The 17,748-nt window shown below is 43.6% G+C and overlaps 1 protein-coding gene across 2 annotated transcripts in view; it reads right to left on the bottom strand.

The window, feature by feature from the left end:
* Window positions 1–17,748, bottom strand: part of ADCK1 (aarF domain containing kinase 1) — a 74,005-nt gene that overhangs the window by 19,739 nt on the left and 36,518 nt on the right. For both annotated transcript variants that reach the window (XM_066552628.1, XM_066552627.1), the window contains exon 5: window positions 3,064–3,222. In XM_066552628.1, coding sequence (XP_066408725.1) covers window positions 3,064–3,222 — 159 coding nt within the window. The remainder of the gene's footprint in view (window positions 1–3,063; window positions 3,223–17,748) is intronic.

The raw sequence follows: 17,748 nt of genomic DNA, 5'->3' as shown, positions 1-17,748 counted from the left end.
ATATTCAGAGACACAGCACCTTGAAAATCCCACCCAAAAAGTTCCTTGAAACATTTGACTGAAGCAACATTTAAGGGGTGAGTGAATCAACATTACACAACTGGATGGCATAATCAAAGCTGCACAGCAGCCAAGTATGCTTTCTGTTCATACAAAGGGACAGTTTCTCAACCAGAGTTGCAAATTTACACAAGCTGACAATATGGACCACATGTTAAGGAAAATTGTTTTTACTGTTTTTAACTGAGTCATAAAACAAGTAAAAAAACCCCATAACAATAGAATGCACTTTGCTGTCTTTATTTTACCTGTTCTGCACATTCATCTGGAAACAGAAACAGGCTTTTAACTGTGTGTTATTGCACAGTTTCCCCTTCTCAATCTCCACCATTGGGATGGGAACTCCTGCACTGCACAAGGAACATTTAAAGTACACACAGGAAGCTGCTAACATCAAAATGTATGACAAAAATAAATTTACGAACCATCACTGCTCCTGTTCAGTTGTGTGACAACATTTGTTCTCTACCCTGTCTCAACTTCTCTTATCTAAATGTCAGTTGCAAACTCAATGTTCCTTTAAAAATGTAATCACCAGGTTCCAGACACTATTGAATTATATTTTTTACTGTTATATCTAGAGGCATAAATCCTTTCAAATTTATGTCACCCAAATGAAATGTAACCAGCGATCTTCATGAACATGAACATAAACTTCATAGGGTCTCCAAGACTATTCCATTGGTGCTCGAGGTGAGAAAATTCATGCTTTTTTTTCACTTTCTTCAAATGCTCTTTTCAATCAATTTGCCAACTTGACCATCAGCAGGGACATCCTAACAAGTATTTTGCCCACCCCTTTTCTGACACCTGTCAACATATTGTCTTGAAATAATTATTGACATATAGAGAGCAGTGAGGTATCTCTCTCTGGGTTTATCAGATGCTGTACTGATTTTTAAAGAGTCAGCATTGATGGTATGAAACCTCAAGTGAATTTAGGAATTTTCCAGCTACCTTTTCTTGTTCAAATTCTTTCCCATCAGTCTCTCAATGAGACCATCTCCATCAATATTTAAATCAACCTCTTTACCTAGCTGCAATGTCAGTCTGATTCTTAAAGGATCAGAACATTAGCACATGTGATCTAGCTTTCTATCAGTCAAAAACAGTCCCACACAAGGATACAATGATGCATGTAAGCCAAGACCCCACAAGAGAGACCTTTTAAAAACAAAACTGCATGCGTCATATTCTGAGCTACCTTTTCATACCTGCGTATATACAACATGTGAATGGTAAACCAGAATGTCTGTACAAGGACAGTACTAAACTACCAAAAGAAAATGCATTGGTTTATTTCCAAGTTTCCCAGAAGGAATAGTTTAAAGCCAGAAAAGACAGGAATCATTCTAAAATAATTTGTTTAAATGTCTCTTACCAGTATAATCAGCAATCACAGCAACATGGTGTGAGGAGGTATGTTCCTATGATATCCACTATTAGAAGGGCAAATGTCCCAAGGTAAACACAGGTTTTGGGTCATTCACACAGAATCCTCTTATTACCCTGATCCCATATTCTTTCATTACCTGCTCATCCTTAATCCTTGACTGCTCTTTGTCTGCCACCTTGTTTTAGGAGGGAGACAAGGATGTCATAAGCCCCCTGAGTCAGGAAGTGCTGTGCACATGATGACTCACAGAAGCAAATTCATTGGGCAGACCACTGCAGTGAGTCCTGGAGAAGATCTGAATCAAATTCAAATCTTCAGCTGGAGCCAAAGCCAGTTCAAACAGTTCTGTGTTCTCAAACCAGCATTGAAACAGACTGATCCTATCTTATTGGGAGATCTCTTTGGAACCCAGAAGTTTCTTTCACTGTGAGTTCAAATTAAATACTCAGTTGCAAACTTATGTGCCCCAGCTGGAACCAGCCATGCTTCTATGCAGACTAGCCAGGATTGCTCAAAGCAGGGTATTTTAACTGCCTAAAGAAGCTTGTTACACAGTGCTCTGAGAGGTTGCTGGCAGAATTTTTGATTTCTGATGTTCTGTGATGGAGAACTGTGTTACTGCATCAGCAATACCCTCCAAACACTCATCAGAACTCCTCAGCTTAAGCTTCCCCTCTTTAGTACCATGGACCTACCTGTCTGCCAATTACTGTGCACTTACTGTATATACAGACATTACATATATATACACACACACACACATATGCTTTATTAGGAGAGCAAAAAGCTTCAGTGTTACCACTTACAGACCTAATCCTTCCCATCTCCTCCACCACAGCCCTGTCCATTTGGTGTTCTATACTATATTGCTGGCATCTTTGTCTGTTGCAATGCAGTACAGGGCTGCAGTTTATTTCCATTTCTTCCTTTCTATAGCAAGACTTAGAAGTTTGGGAAAAGCTACAGCACTGCACTGGGAAATAAGAGTGGTACCTACCATACAGGAGCTAGGCATTGAAACTTTTTTCCTAGCTGAATCCCTCATTTGTATATTTGCCCCTGTTAGGTGACCCTCTCTGTATTTCAGTGTTTTTGTTTCTACCATTAATCAGTTCAGCATTATGGAGCTGATCAAGAAACAAAACTGAATCATAACAACCTCATCTACTGTTGAATCCACACTAGAATTTAATTGAAAAACATGCTAATCATGAACAATGATTTTCCTTGACCACACAGGCCTGACTACAAGAGATCAGTTCATGGTCCCTGAGACCAGTTAATGAGCACACGGGCTGAAAAGAGACTTCAGGACTCACTCTCTATTTCTTAAGTCTTATATGGACTTACTATAATGTCACTAATCTTTACCTGTCTTCTCCTCCTTCCCTCTTACCCTGTTGTTCAGTCTCTCCGTCCATACAATCACCAGCACTGCAATCCTCACCAATTTTCTGTATTAATCCTGCAAGACAGCATTGATCTCTGTGGAGGTTTCAAAGCCACAGGTTGGTGCTGTTATACCTGCTTACACCATAGATGAACGTGGTCCCCATACACTTCAATGGCAATTATTCTGTAAGTTTGAAATCAACATGTAATTTTACCTCCATGAGCAAAATATCCTTGGAGCTCTGAGCTTGGACCTTGGGGTGCTGGATTTTCACTGCCACTGTTCTCCCATCCTGCAGCACTGCTTTGTGTACCTGGGCTAGCGATGCTGCTCCCAAGGGAGTGTCCTCAAAACTTATAAAGAGCTCTTTTATCTGCCGAGAGAAGAGAAAAAGGCATCAGCTTGGAGTAACAGAAGCCATGCTCAGGAAAGCCCTGCCCCCAGGCCAGAGAGTTCACGTGCCAAAGCTGGGCAGACTCAGCCCTTTCATAGTTCTTCTGTCCCCCCTCTTAGCCTTGTCATTGCTTGGCCTCTGAGTGAAGCCTGCCAAACACGCAAATGCCCTGGAGATACTCTGCTTATGGAAACCTATGACAGAGTCCCAGCAGCACATTTCATCTTGGACTTGTAGTGGCCAGGCAGTGTGTGAGACTTCTTCAGGATGTCCTAAAAATGGCTTGAAGTGATTATGGTCAGCATCCTGGGTGCAGAAGCCAACAGCTGCTCCTTTGCATGTATTTCTTTTGCAGATATTTAATACCACCCACGATCACCCCTGAAACCCGACTGTGTGTATTCCTGTGCATTACAGCAGCAGCAAGCTTACTTGGTGAAAGCCAGCACATGACTGGGGAGCAGTGGTTAAGGGCTGCATTAAGGGCAGGGGGACAAAAATTACTGTTTCAACCGTGACAACTTGGCCTGAAAACATGTTTAATGTGATGGACTTTGCCACACCTTCCATAAAAGTAACCAGTTCTCTCAGCTCAGAAAAAGCACCAATCAGGGACAGCAAAGCACTTGGCAAGCAGGAGAGGAAATTATTTGAAGCTCTGGCTGAGAAATTCAGGACTATAAGGAAAGTTTCAGATGAAGTGGATTTACCAGGAGCAGGTCCAGGAAGCAAAATCCAAGGTAGACAAGGGTGAGGGCAAAGGCTCACCTCCCCTGCATAACATAGCACCCTGCTAGAGACCCTCTTGACAGCACCAGGCAGCACGGGCTCTGCAAACACTACAACCATGGTAATGCAATTTCAGCCTAGCTGATGAGCCAGGCCCCTCCACACAGTCAGTCAGCTCACAGCAAGGGCCAACACAGATATGTGGCTTCAGGCATAGTTCATATTATACTAGCTGAGGATTTTTGTCCTGCTCTGTAGGGCAAGGTGAACATAAGCTCTGAGGTTTCCAGAAGTCAGCAAAGGGACCCTGTCCCACCCTTCTAGCAGGCTCAACTGATTTCAACTGAGCAGTTGAGAAGCCTGTTATTTATGCAGTAACAAAAAAGAAAGAATGTCAGTGCATTTTTATAACCTGCTTTTTAAAAGGTAATTAAAGATGGGAGCTGCAGCAACCTAGCAATTAAATATGAATAAAGACCTTCTAAGCAAAGCCTTAAACGAATACTCTTTTTGCTGAAAAGGAAGAAAAATACTACAAGGAGCAGCCTGTTCCCTCCTGCAGCTGCCAAGGAATGGGCCCCCTCCCACACCACCCCACCCCTTCTCTCCCAGCCCCTTCCACAGAAAACTATTGCTAGCAACAAACTGGAGCATTTGCAGTAATTAGGTACCAACACAGACTCAGCTGCCTCCAGTAATTCACTAGGAAGGTTCATTTTATTTATTTAATTAATTCTCTTTGGTCCTGGCGGCAAAATCAATTAAGTAAAACAACTGCATTTAAAAACAACTAGTTATGTGTTTTTTAATTACAGCAGGTCCATAATTCAAACCTATTGACATTTGTGTCTCAAGAGAAAATGTGTTCAAGACACAGGGACTTTTACCTTTATGTGAAGTTTATGTATTCCCTGAAGAAAGGATCTATTGAGGGTAAAGATTTAAGGTGGCCAAGAGCCTGCTGGGCTGTAAGATCCCATAAGAAAGGAAAAAATGCAAACAGAGAACCTGCCACATGAGGTCAAGCTGGGATTTTCTTCAACTCTCTCACTACCCTACATCCTTGTATCAGAGGGATGTATCCTTTACAAATTGGTTACTACTCCAACTATCATAAAGCTGGGTAACATCCCCCAAAGGTTAAAATACAGAATTGGGCGTTCACTGGCTTGATTCCAGTAAGGTACATTTTTAGCAAGATCATATATAAATTGGATAAAATTCCATCTGCTCTGGATTTCAAAACCTCTTAATTACCTACACTGTCAATCCAGCCATTTTCATGAGAACTGAATGCATACAGGGGGAAAAAAAACTGCACATGTTCCCTCTGGCAGGAAAAATACACTTCATTATCGTGTGACTAAGTTTTCTAAAGAAACATAGTTGAAGAAAGCTGTGTCTAGGAGTTATTTTGTATTGAAGAGTTTAATTTATAAACTTGCTACTTACGACATGGAAGTCAGGTTAGCAGTCTTGTCTGTCAGAGCCAGCTCAGTGGCCCTCCCACAATTCCAGGGCAATTTTGTGCACGTTCACAGGCTGCAGACAAAGACAGCAAGGCAAGGGACTGCAATAGGGCCAGAGAATTGATGGGTACCCCAGGAGCAGAAGGGCAGAGCATGCACAGGGGGAGGGAGCAGATCACAGCCGAGCCATTACATGAGCAGGTGTGAGGCTGAGATAAAACTGAAGCACAATCATGGCTGGGCTCCAGGACCCCCCACTTAGCAAATGACCCTCGTTCATTATGGAATTGTCTTTTCTCAGCTAGCTGGAGGCAGCTAATGCCTCTGCTGCAGGCTGTGTCCCAGACACACAAAAGTGAGCAAGAGGCGGTGTGACATGGAAGCAGAGTGAGCCTGGTTCCCACACTGCCTGCCAGGGAGTAGGGTCTTTCCAAATGAAGGTGGCTGCACCCATCTCATGCAAGCAGCGAGTTCTTGGAACAGGCTGCAGGCTCTTACTGCTCACAAGCACCCTTAACAAAAATTGTCATTTCCAGAATGGATGATTAGCAAGCAAATGTCTGGGGCAGTCTTGGAGCACACCCGACTTCAGGAACTCTCAAGTTTTTTCCAGGCTACAGCTGGTCTCAAATGGCCTCATCAAACTCGCTGTTACCATCTGTAATCCTGGCAGGAGATGAAACAGCCATAGTTTCCCGACAGGTTTAATAAAGGTTTAAAAGGAACTTTAGAGCTGCTCTTTCAAAGGAGCAGGACAGCCAGCTGCAGGTTTACAGCCGTGCAGGTGAGCAGTGTCCCTGCACACAGTGGTTTCCCTTGCTCCTTCTGCAAGCCAGGTCCCCACCAACAAGCACATGGTCCACCAGCAAATGAATGTGCGCTGTACTTCACTTGCTGGAAACACAGCCCTGGCTGTTTAGTTCTGAAGAGTGAAGCTCATTTAATTTTAAATATGCAAAATATGCAAGATTGTTGGTATTAGTATTCACACCTCAAAGAAGTGATATAAAAGCTCTAACAGGATCTATTTACTTTGACACTTACTAGTATGTATTTGTGCTGAGGTTGCACCTAGAGACCACATTAAGCCCAGAGTGCCATGGTATGAGATGCACAGCCACCATGGGCCCTGCAAAAATTCATGCTTTCCAGGAATTCCCAGATGTCAGCTACAGGCTTCCTCACATGCTGAAGTGCTTTCCCAAAGCACAGCTGCTCTTCCCAAGGTCTGCAGCACATACCACCTGATGCCACAATGCTGGGCCACCAGGATGCCTCAGTGTTTTTTGCAAATCCTGTCCTTAAACACTTAGGAAGATACTGGAAATCAATTGGATTTAAGCTCCCAAATCCTGAGTCCTTTCTGAAAGTAATACCTTACATGACCTGCCTAGCATGTTCTGAGAAGTCTTTGACAGAGCTGGGATTTAACCCATATATCCCAAGTTCCAGTCTGATATCTTAATCTCTGAACCATAACAGTTAAATGTGCATGTCTTGCTAGCTAATTTCTTTTTAAATATATTGCCTCTTAATCCCAACCTTTTTATATCCATGTTTTTCAGCAAATGATGGAGTATTACTGCCTGGTTTCAACTTGCCCACTTCACAGAGAGGTATGTTTTCTTCCCTCCAGAAAGGCTGCTAGCATGGTGCTCTGGAGCAGGAGCCTAAGTCATGGAGCCCTTCCCCAGCCCAGCATTATATAACATTGTTCTACATGAGATGCAGTGGCTCTGCTCTGCCACTGTGATGAATGTTGGCCATGTGTCAGCAGTTTGTTCAAGACAAATTTAGGAAGGAGTGAGATGCGGGATTGCTAACAGCAGAAGGCATCAGGACTTTTGGAATTCACTTTATCAACACTAGAACGCTATTTGCTCTCAAATTCAATGCCCCTCCTGGTTTAAGGAATGTCAACCTCATCCTAGGCTGGTCATCTTTTCAACAAGATACACATAATGGCTCATGTTGCCAAGGACTCACTGATCCCTGCGAGTCTGCAAGACCAGAGCTCTAAGTGTGAGAAAAACATTACTTTGTTGTAGAGCAATATACTTCCCAGACAGCGAGGGTTTTTTCCCATCGTCCCTGCCCTTCTATCCCCTCCACAAAAACAAAATGTCACAGTGTTGCTCTGAGAATTATTAAGACAGCAAAAACTGAAAGATTAGATTTATCATAGTAGACAGTGGATTATGAAGAATAATTCATCAAACATCAGAACAAAAAGCCCACAATTTATAGGCGGCTTTGTTGAGTCAGTGAAATCTGATTGGACTTCTCCCCACCTAATGAATGCCAAGGTTAATTGATGGTTCCTAAATTCATCTGTCAAGAACATGTATTTATTAATCCAGTATTTTTAATAATATTGTAGATGTAAACAGAACAGTGGTTTTGTTTTCAATGGATTTGCTGGTGTTCATATTACATTTACACATACGTGCACATATATAGAGAGGCGTATGCTGCATCCAAACGAATGCAGGTAAAGGTATGTGTGTGTTCTCATGCACAGAAACAATTACCTATGGCTTATTACAGAAAATCCCTGCATCTTTCAGTGCACAGGATGGAAAAGTAAGGTGGTTCTTTTCAGGGGCAGAGATGCAATAAGTTGCCTGCCCAGAATTTGGAAGAGCTGAGGTCTAACATTGTTTCTCCTTGATATCCCCTGTGACACTGGGCCACAGGGGATATCCCTGTGGATATGCCATGCAACAGAACTCACGCTTCAATGAGCAGAATCAGGGCTATCAACACAGCTAGAAATCTGCCCTTGTCTAATTTATAAGGTCCAAAATTTTTAGCTTTGCTTTTAAAAAACCTATCTGTATAATACGTATACAACAATTATTACACACAGCCACAAACATGTCACTTCACATGCCAATGGTACACATTTGTTCCTGACGTGCCAATCATGGCTAATTTTGTTAATCACTGCTAACATTTCACAACAATAGCACAAAATCAGAGCTGTCCATCAACCATCAGCATTTCTTCCAGAAAAATGTGACTCAGGTGGGGTGTGAAGTTCACTTTTTCCTGTTATTTCTACCTTGTACCACTTTGGACCTCTGCAGCCCACTACCTGCTAAAACCCCGAGAATCTTCTCTGGGATCCTACCAACAGCATTTCTCAGTTACAAAGGCATTAGTGTTACAGAAAATGAACTTTGCTAAAGGAAGAGTCCTTGATCCCCCTCAGCCAAAGACCAGTTGTCATGGTTTGACACTGGCACAATGCCAGTGCCCCCATGAAGATACTTTCTCCCTGGTTTCTGCTGTGAGATGTGACCAGGAATAAGCAAAGCAGGCTCTTACTTAGAAAAGAAAACAGAACTTTATTAACTACTCTACAACTATAGATAAAAGGAACACACACACAGGGAAAATGAAAACCTTACAAATACATTTCCTCCTCCCTCCACCAAATTTCCAATACAATGCATCTATTCCTCAAACCACCAACTCTCGGTCTAGCACCACCCTTCAAACAATCAATCTTCAGTTCATCAAGAGGAGAGCAGTCCTTCTTGTACCATGGGCTTCCCCTGGAAACACAGCTGAAGCCTCGTGTGTTTCTGTGTCACTCGTGGCACTGCCCGGAGTACATCTGCCGTCGTGACCTCTTCCTTCCATGTCCAGTGCTCTCACCACTGAACATGGACCAGAGCTGCTTCTAGCGTTGTCTTTTTTAAGGATGCTCTGTCCCGATCCAAAAAAGGCACAGTCTCTCCTCTGGGACACCTGTCCCCACAATCTCTCCTTTGGGACACCTGTCCCCCCCATATTTTTTCACCCCCTGGGGCCAAGGGGCACCAACACTGAACCCTCTTGGTCCTGAGGCATTGCCTCCCCCTAGATGCAGTCTCTGTGTCACAAGGAACATGGTTCTGTCCATGGCTGTACAAAAAGAGTCCAGCAAAAGCCACTCCATCATCTCTTCCCACTAGGATTCTTCTCTACTCTTCCACTATTTCTCACTCGCCCAGACCTCTCTCACACTTGCACATTCTTTCCCCATCTTCCACTCTATCTTCTAGGAGAGGTCAATGATCTGTAAAGTTCTCATTCTCCGAAAAGGGGTTAAAAGCTCCTACAAGCGGCCGGCTGAACCCCCCCCTCTTCTCCGTCCCAGCCGTGCTGCCGGCGCAGGCCCATGTTTATCAAGTTTCAAGGTTACAGTCCCAGGCAGCGGCTCTCTCTCTCTCTCTCTGTGTCTCTCAGGGGGGGCTGCCCGATGGCTCCCGGTGTCTCTCTCTCTCTCTCTTCCACCCTTCCACCCCCGGGCTCAAGCCTACCTCTCCCAGCCACATGGCTTTTCTCCTCCCCCTGCCCAGCCAGCAGCTGGGCCAGGGCAGAGACCCGAACTCTTTCCTGCGGAAACCCAAGAGGACCCTCCCAGGGGAGAGCTCTGCTTTTAACCCCGTGTTCTCAGAGGCGGACCCATGTCCTAAATGGCCAAGTTAAATGCCAATATTAAAGCCTGAATATCCATTGGCCAAAAATACAGCATCCCAAAAAACACATTGCCTGTCAAACCACCGCACCAGTGTTCACTCACTCATTCACTGTCTGATACCTACGATCCTAGCTACTTCCTGATCTGCTCACCTATGATCCTTTTTCTGTAGTCTCTTTTGGCTAGACAAGCAGTGGAAAAGCCCACACAAAGCCACTCTTGTACTCATCACATCCATCCATTGAGCTGTGCAGCAATACCACAGTCTACTTGACTTGTATAGTACCTTTAATTATTACAGAGCTATACCTTGAGGAAAAAGCACCTTTTATTCCATCCCTGATGACTCCTGCATAATAGTCTGTGCTCAGACACACTCATGGTAGTTTCATTTATTTTCCTGAGTCAGATCCTTAAGACAAGGCAGAACTGTCTGAGACTATCACTCATCCCAGATCGAAACCTGGATCCCAGTGGTGACAGCTACAACAGGCAGTAAGAGCAATGAGCAGACAGAGCAGATGTATGTCTTCTGAGACCCTGTGTGTGAGGTGGACCTCATCTCCCAATCCCTCTAAAAGGTGAGCCACTTACCCATGGCTCCCGCAAATAAACAGCATTCAGCCTAACATAAGCAAGGATTGTGATGGCCAGACTGGAACATAACTGGCTCAGGAACATCGTCCTGATCGGCCCAAGGAGATAAATGTTTTTCACCAATTAAGCTACTGGATGTCCTACTAGCTTCCAGAGACACAGGATGCTAAAATTAACAGATTAGCTCAGCACCCAGAGATGCTTTCAACAGCTGAGAGTTCTACAGGTTTTCCAATAGCATTTCACCACAGCCTCTCCCGTGTTTAGTTTCATTCAGCTGTTCTTTGTCCAGGTGCTGGTTTCACAAAGCACTCTGAAAGCAGAGAAACTGCACAATATACTTCTGATGTAAGGCAGATATCAAGCTAAACTATAAGAAAGCAGAGTCCAGACATCATCTGCAGGGCTAGCACAACATCTTTGGTAGGACAAACATATAGATGAAACCAGAGAAAGGAAACAGCAAAGCTGGGATGTCTCCAAATAAGTTTCTAATCCATCCACCTGTGTGGGTGAACATTATTCCTGGTCAAAGTACTACATCCAGGTAGTTTTTCCTCATGTTTATAATCTCATACACAGAATTACATTCCAAAAAATTCTATTTCTCAAAAATGTCCATTACCAAGGGAAAGGTTTTGCTGTTGGAAGCTACATCATAATTTTAAGCTGCAAATCCAGTTCACTTCCCTGTGGAAAAGATGGAAGGTGGAAGAACCTTGCATGACTGAATCAACTACTTCCTCAGAATCCCCAAGTGATAACAAAGGGATTAACAGTCCCTCTAACACTGGCATGGACATTGAGAAAATGCTTATTTTCTGTCCCCAGATGCAGTTAATTAGCATAATGACCTGTGACCTGTTCAGCATCCCACTTCTTTCCATCTTAAAATATAACAAAACATCTTGTGCAGCTAGTCATCTTCCTGATACCCTAAACCACTTCTGCAGCCCAGCCTGTCCATGACTGGCCTCCAACAGCAGCCAGTGCTTCCTTATCCTAATGGTCAAGCAAGAGTCCACTAACAACTATGCTTGTGTGGAAAGCAAAGATGTAAAACTGCAGTCTCTCCACGTGCACAGTAAACACTGTCACTGTGCACTCTATTTTGCATGACATAAGTATCTTATAGCCTATGCAAAATGCACAGACCAAAGCAAAATAAAGCCAAGGTGTGTATATACATATATAATCCTGTTTGCTTTCCATTCCATCATGCTGAAAAAAAAAATAGGGACTTGTGAGCTACTTATTCACTCCAACAATGCAGGCTATCGGGCAGATGCTTCCCTGCTCTTCCCTTGCACATACAAATGCCCTGTTTAATTTGCTCTTTTATCTTTCTCCCAGTTGAGCAATGCTCATTAAATCCACTCTTTTCTCTCTTTTTGGGGAAATGCTACTTACTCTTCATCTGTCTGTGAAGATGGAGCCACACTGGTCAGTTGTTCAGACTGGAATCACAGTCCTTCAAGAGCACACAATGATGCCACTCCCAGCCATCTTTTGTATTTTAATTGAAAGCATTCTTTCTTTTTCCTCCCCCTGCTAACAAAGGAGGGTCTCATTTGTTACACCAGTGCACAGTGGAAACACAGCAGAAGACAACTCTGCTGCATCCCATCTGCCCAAAGGGATTCTTATTCCATGGCTGAGGTAGAGCAGTAGTGGCCCCTTTATATTAAGATTTTCAAGGCTTTCCGTGTTCTTTGCAGCTCTTCAGCTCCCAAGCAATAGAGCTGAAAGTGCTAACATAGCAGGAATATCCCAGTAGTTCCTAAGGAAGGGAAAAGTCTCCTCAGCCTTGTGCTCTTTTAATTGCTCTCTTAGTATATCTGAGCAGCTGGCTTATCCTTTTCCTAGCTTTCTGGAGATGTTATACAAAGCTCTGCTCACAACCTCTACCCCCACCACTGCATCTGGATAATGGCTCACATAAAATTCTCACTTCCTTTCTGCTGACTTGTAGTTCTGGCTCTGTACTCTACACCAGCCTGCTTCTAGCCAAACTACAATTTCAGCCTGCTTCTCAGTCATCTTCTTTCAGTCATATTCATTCAGTTCACATTCAACAAAGCCAAAGCACAGTTCCTAATCTTCTCAGTCAAGACATCCCTTATATCTCCTTTCTCATCACAACAGAGAATATCACTAACTTTCTGTCAAGCATGCCCTCAGCCTTGACCTTATCATCAACACTGACCTCATTTTGAGGTCTGAATCTAGACATCAAGTGCTAATGCTCACAAATGACAGGTGAAAACAAGCCAACTGTCCCCCATCCCCTCAAAGTTCCAATTTCTCTTGAGCCACACATGTAGTAAGATTTATGGAGGTCTCCAACACGTAGAACCCCTTGGCTGAATTCCTGAAGACATATTCCCAAAAGACATATCACCCCTAGAGCTGCCAGCAGCCTGGTGCAAAGACAGAACATTTCTAAAGAATCATCAAATCACTGAACAGCTCTGGTTGGAAGGCACCTCAAAAGACAGCCTAGTTTAACTTTTCATGGGAAGGGAAGCCTTGAAAATCTCCAGTGATGAGGTCTCTCTCCCACCACATCCCTGGGGAAGTTGTTGCCATGACTGGAAGTTCTCAAAGTAAAAAATTTCTTACCTGTAACAAGATAGAGCCTCACTCGAAATGCCACAGAGATGGGGCCAGTGGGCACAAAAGCAAGAAGGTTAGATTTAACAAAACGCCCAGAAGCATATGAACTTCTAAGACCGTTTTGACTCCAGATATAAACACATTGCTGCCATGCACTGGCTGAAACCTGTGTAGGAAAGGATCAAGGAGGCACAATAAACAAGCTCCATGTTAGTCACAGCCAGGCAAGGGGAGGCTCAGAGAAGACTGCAGAGAGGGCCCAAGGACCCTGTCAGCAGTAAGCCTGCACAACAGCAGCACTCCTGTGAGAAATAACCAGCTGCCAGAGCCTGAGGTTATATGGGACACACATCACCTGTGCCACCTTGAGAAACACACATCACCTGTGCCTCATCTTAAAGGCCTCTGATTCAGCTTTGAGAACCTGAAGTATATAAGACAAAGCAGGGGGGCTTAGGGTTAATGTGTATGGGCAGTTTTATGTGACTATACAGAGGGTGATGAGGGGATGCTTGGAAGAGGTGAGATACAAGGATTTGGTCAGGAAGTGAAGCTGTGCCAGGGCTTGAGCACAGAGTTAAAAAGGAAGCATGGAGCAGGGCATTTGTATACACAGCTTGTATGGGGAATGGCAGGCAAAGTCCACCCACAGAGAGGCAAATGAAGAAAAGGGTCAGGATGGTGTTTGTGTGTGTGCAGAGGCAGGGTGTGCAGGAGAAGTGGAGGGTTCCTGCAGTGTGTGTGCAGGACAGGACTGCATTTGTTTCAAAGTATCATAGTTTGGGTTAGAACAGACCCTAAACATCTAGTTCCAACCTCCCTACCATGGGCAGGGGCACCTTCCACTAAACCAGGTTGCTCAAAGCCCCATCCAGCCTGGCTTTAAACACTTCTAGGAATGGGGCAGACATGATTTCTCTGTTCCAGTACCTCACCGCCGCCATAGAAAAGAATTTTTTCCTAATATCTAACCTAAACCTACTGTCTTTCAGTTGGAAGTCATTCCCCCTTGTCCTATCACTACCACACCCTTGTAGAAGTCCCTCTTCAGCTCTCTTGTAGGTCCCCTTTAGGTGCTGGAAGGTGCTATGATGTCTCCCCCAATCTTCCTCCAGGCTGAACAACCTCAACTCTCTCATCCTGTGTTCACAGGAGAGGTATTCCAGCCCTCTGATAATCTTCATCACTTGGGACAAAGAGCAGGAATGACAGAAGCAGCATTGGACAATCCAGCAGCCTGTCACCAGGGTGGACAGGGGCACAGTACAATGATGACATGTAGAGGGCAAAGCCCAGTCCCAGACAGATTCTGCCCAGTTATATCCTTTCCCCGGCTTTGGTTATAATTACACAGATACAAGCAAGCCTGAAGTCTTATTGAAGCACAACACTGCCCCAGATTAATAGAACAGGGAAGTAGGAGTAGGGATCTGAGGTGGACCTGGAAGTACATGAAATCTGGCAGATGTGGGCAGGCAGCCATGCCTGAACTGAACTGGTATGAAGAAATGGATATAATAAGGTCACTATTTTAAAAGAATTATACTTAAAAGGTAGTAAAGCTCTGCTGAAGATGTAAAGCTCATAAGCCAGTTACTGGTGTTAACTGTGCCTTGATGGGTATTGAAACACCAGCACACATGGCAGACAAGTCAATATGAAAGACACAGCTATTCAGCAGTCCACACCAGAGACCGAGATGCAGGGAGTACACAGGAGCTGAGGTAGAATAACTTACAAAGAGGTCTGGATCAAGCCCTAGAGTTTGTATCCTTTGCAGCCAACTCTCAGGAAAAAAACATAAAGAGATCAGTAAAAGTCCCTCAAGAGAGACAACTGCACAACAAATTAAATCCACAACTGACTTCACCAATAGTGTCACTGGCACCATGCATTAGATCATCCCTAATGACCAGCCATACAAACCATGGAGCCCTGAGCTCTCTGCACTGATGCAAAGAGAAAAGTCCTATGCTAAACCAGCCACATCCTGTCCTGTTTCCTTCTTGTCAATCTCTCCTCAGAATATAAACTTTTCCTTTCTTCTCCTGACCATATTTCCCCTACTTTTCATGTCTGCTCTGATCTGTCTGCCTCTTCTACAGCTCACTTATCTGTCTTTCTCCTCTTCCTCCCATGCTTTTTCCTTGCCCCCAGATCTTAGTGCAGGGCTGCCAAATCCCTGTTTCAAGGGTGTAACCAGCTGATTTTCTTTCCTTAAAGCAGTGTCTGCTCTCATGTAAATTACCCTCCAAACCGAGCCTGTGAAACGGGCATGTTCACTAAACTCTATGAATAGGAAAGTAGGCACAGCTGGCCTATTCATAATCAACATAAAAAATAGATTAGCACTTTACAGATTAAACATTATTGTTTCAACAGTTAACATAAATCAACTACACTTACAGGCCTAGCATTGCTGCTGCCACTGCAGGGTGACAAGTACTGCAAAGGGAAGGGCTGACAGTCCATGGTGCAATAGGAAACAGCCTGAATGTAAGTTCTCCTCTGGCATCCCCAGTATGTACTGCTAGAGGTTGTTACCAGGACAAAAGTCGGCTATGGAAACAAAGTTAGGGGGGTAATTTTGATTAATTCACATGCATTTCCAAGCAATCTAGCAACCCACTATTCTAAAGCCAGAATCCAACTGCCTTTCTTCCTTCCCTCAGGCTGATGCAGCTCAAAAATGGAGCAAAAAAGTCATCTTCTGGAATAGGAATGGGACAGGAAGCCTCTAAATACTAACTGGTATGTAGCTCTGTTTCCTATAGTTCAAAATATTTGGGCTTCTGTGGATGAAGATAAACAGTTTGGGGGATTCCATCTATTGTAACCATCTCCAAAAGCACCTCTTTAGAACTAAGGATTCACCTCACCAAAGAGGGGCCAAGTACTGAGATCCACTTTAGACATGTCCTGTGGAGAGCAAGGCCAGGAGAGAGTATCCCGGAAGGGTCAGGCTGCACTTTCTCCCTTATCAGGTACAAGATACTAAGTCACTGGAGACACTCAGTCCAGTGATCACACATTGTGATCAGTGTGCTATGGCTGTGTAGTCATTAGAGAGATAAAGCCCACAGAACCAGTCTGCTCCATTCCTTTCCATTCCTTCCTGCTCACTCATTGAGAACCACCCACTGTCTCAAATGTTTATCTCGGAGCAGCCATTCTGTAATTTCTGAGCTGGTTTTAATGACTGCAAGGGACTGGCAAAGGCCTTGGCCAGGATATCCCATTAAGAACCAGCTTCACACCTCTTTCAAACAAAAAGGAAAAAAAATAGAAGAGGAACAGATTAGGTTATGGTCCAAAGGACAAAAGATGGATCGGGAGGGAGGCATTGGCTTATAGGTTTTCTTGGCAGCCAGGGCAAAGACATTTGCAGTTTACAAAAGGCAAGGCAGGAAAAGTTACATGGAGAGACTTCTTTACTATAACCCCTCTTAACAAGCCCTGGTAATTTTAATTGCTCTAGCCTCCTTCTAGGCTTTCTTGATAAATGGGAATAGCAGTTAATAGACCTGAACCAATCAGCTACATCCAATAAGGTGCTTGAGAAAATTAGCTTTGTTCTCCATGCACAACTGATACCAACTCAGTTTCATTCATTATCCAAAATGAGCTAACGAATGTAAATTTTCTATTAATAATCTGAAATTTGGAAGGATTGGTGCTGAAGAGCCTTTTCCAAGAACTTGCCAATTAGAGATGCAGTGATTATGTGAGCTTTGTAAGGAAGAAACTTGTAGGTTTGCTTCAGCTGAGCTCTCCTGGCACAAGCAGTAGGCCACATGAATTTACTTCTTCAGTTGTCACAGACAGCTTCAGAGGTTTGGCTCTGAACTACACATCCTGTAAAACTAAATACTGTAAAGCTTACAGAAAATAAGTGCAAAATATGTCTAATGTTCACATACATAACATGACAAAACTTCCTCAGGCTGGTCTGCCTATAAGGAACAAACACACTTTGCTGACTAATGGTGTAAAGAATGTTCAGACACCTTAGATCCCAATTTTTGCCTCAGTTCTCAAAACATAAAAGCATGTTGAGTGTGTGGCTTCTCATAAGGAGAATTTCCAATGCTCCTAGCAGTTTTTCACAGGAAAGAAAACTTGCAAGCAGAGTTGAAGTGTTTTTATAGCTCAGCATCCTTCCATAGAAATCAAGAGCTTCCTGTCAGACAGATCCCAGAAGTGCCATAAAACAAAACGTATTAGATCACTGTACATCTTATAAATTCATAAAAATTCTATGTGACTATTCTGTGTGTTAGAAAAATACAGATATGCCAAGGTCAGGCCCTGGAACTCCTTATTTCATCTTATGTCATTTGTTTCACCTACAAATAACCTATTGCCAAAAGTTTCCTGACTCACTGCATCATGTTCTCATGTTTCTGATGGGTCAAGAGCTGAGCAACTGTGCAGATGTAAAATTGTGAAAGAAATTAGGAGATAATAACTAGGCAGCATCAAGTAGGATATTAAAAGATCAGTGGGCAGGCAGATGATGGGATTTTTCACTCCCTCAGAGAAAAATCAGGCACAGTAAACCCAGCCTGTGTCAAGATCAGAACATCAAGAGTATTTCAGAGAGTATCAGCTGTGGGCTTTGAA

Source organism: Molothrus aeneus, chromosome 6 (assembly GCF_037042795.1).
Source record: "Molothrus aeneus isolate 106 chromosome 6, BPBGC_Maene_1.0, whole genome shotgun sequence".
Lineage (NCBI taxonomy): Eukaryota > Metazoa > Chordata > Aves > Passeriformes > Icteridae > Molothrus > Molothrus aeneus.
Note: the sequence above shows the minus strand (reverse complement) of the source record. Positions and strands in the feature narration are given on the sequence as shown.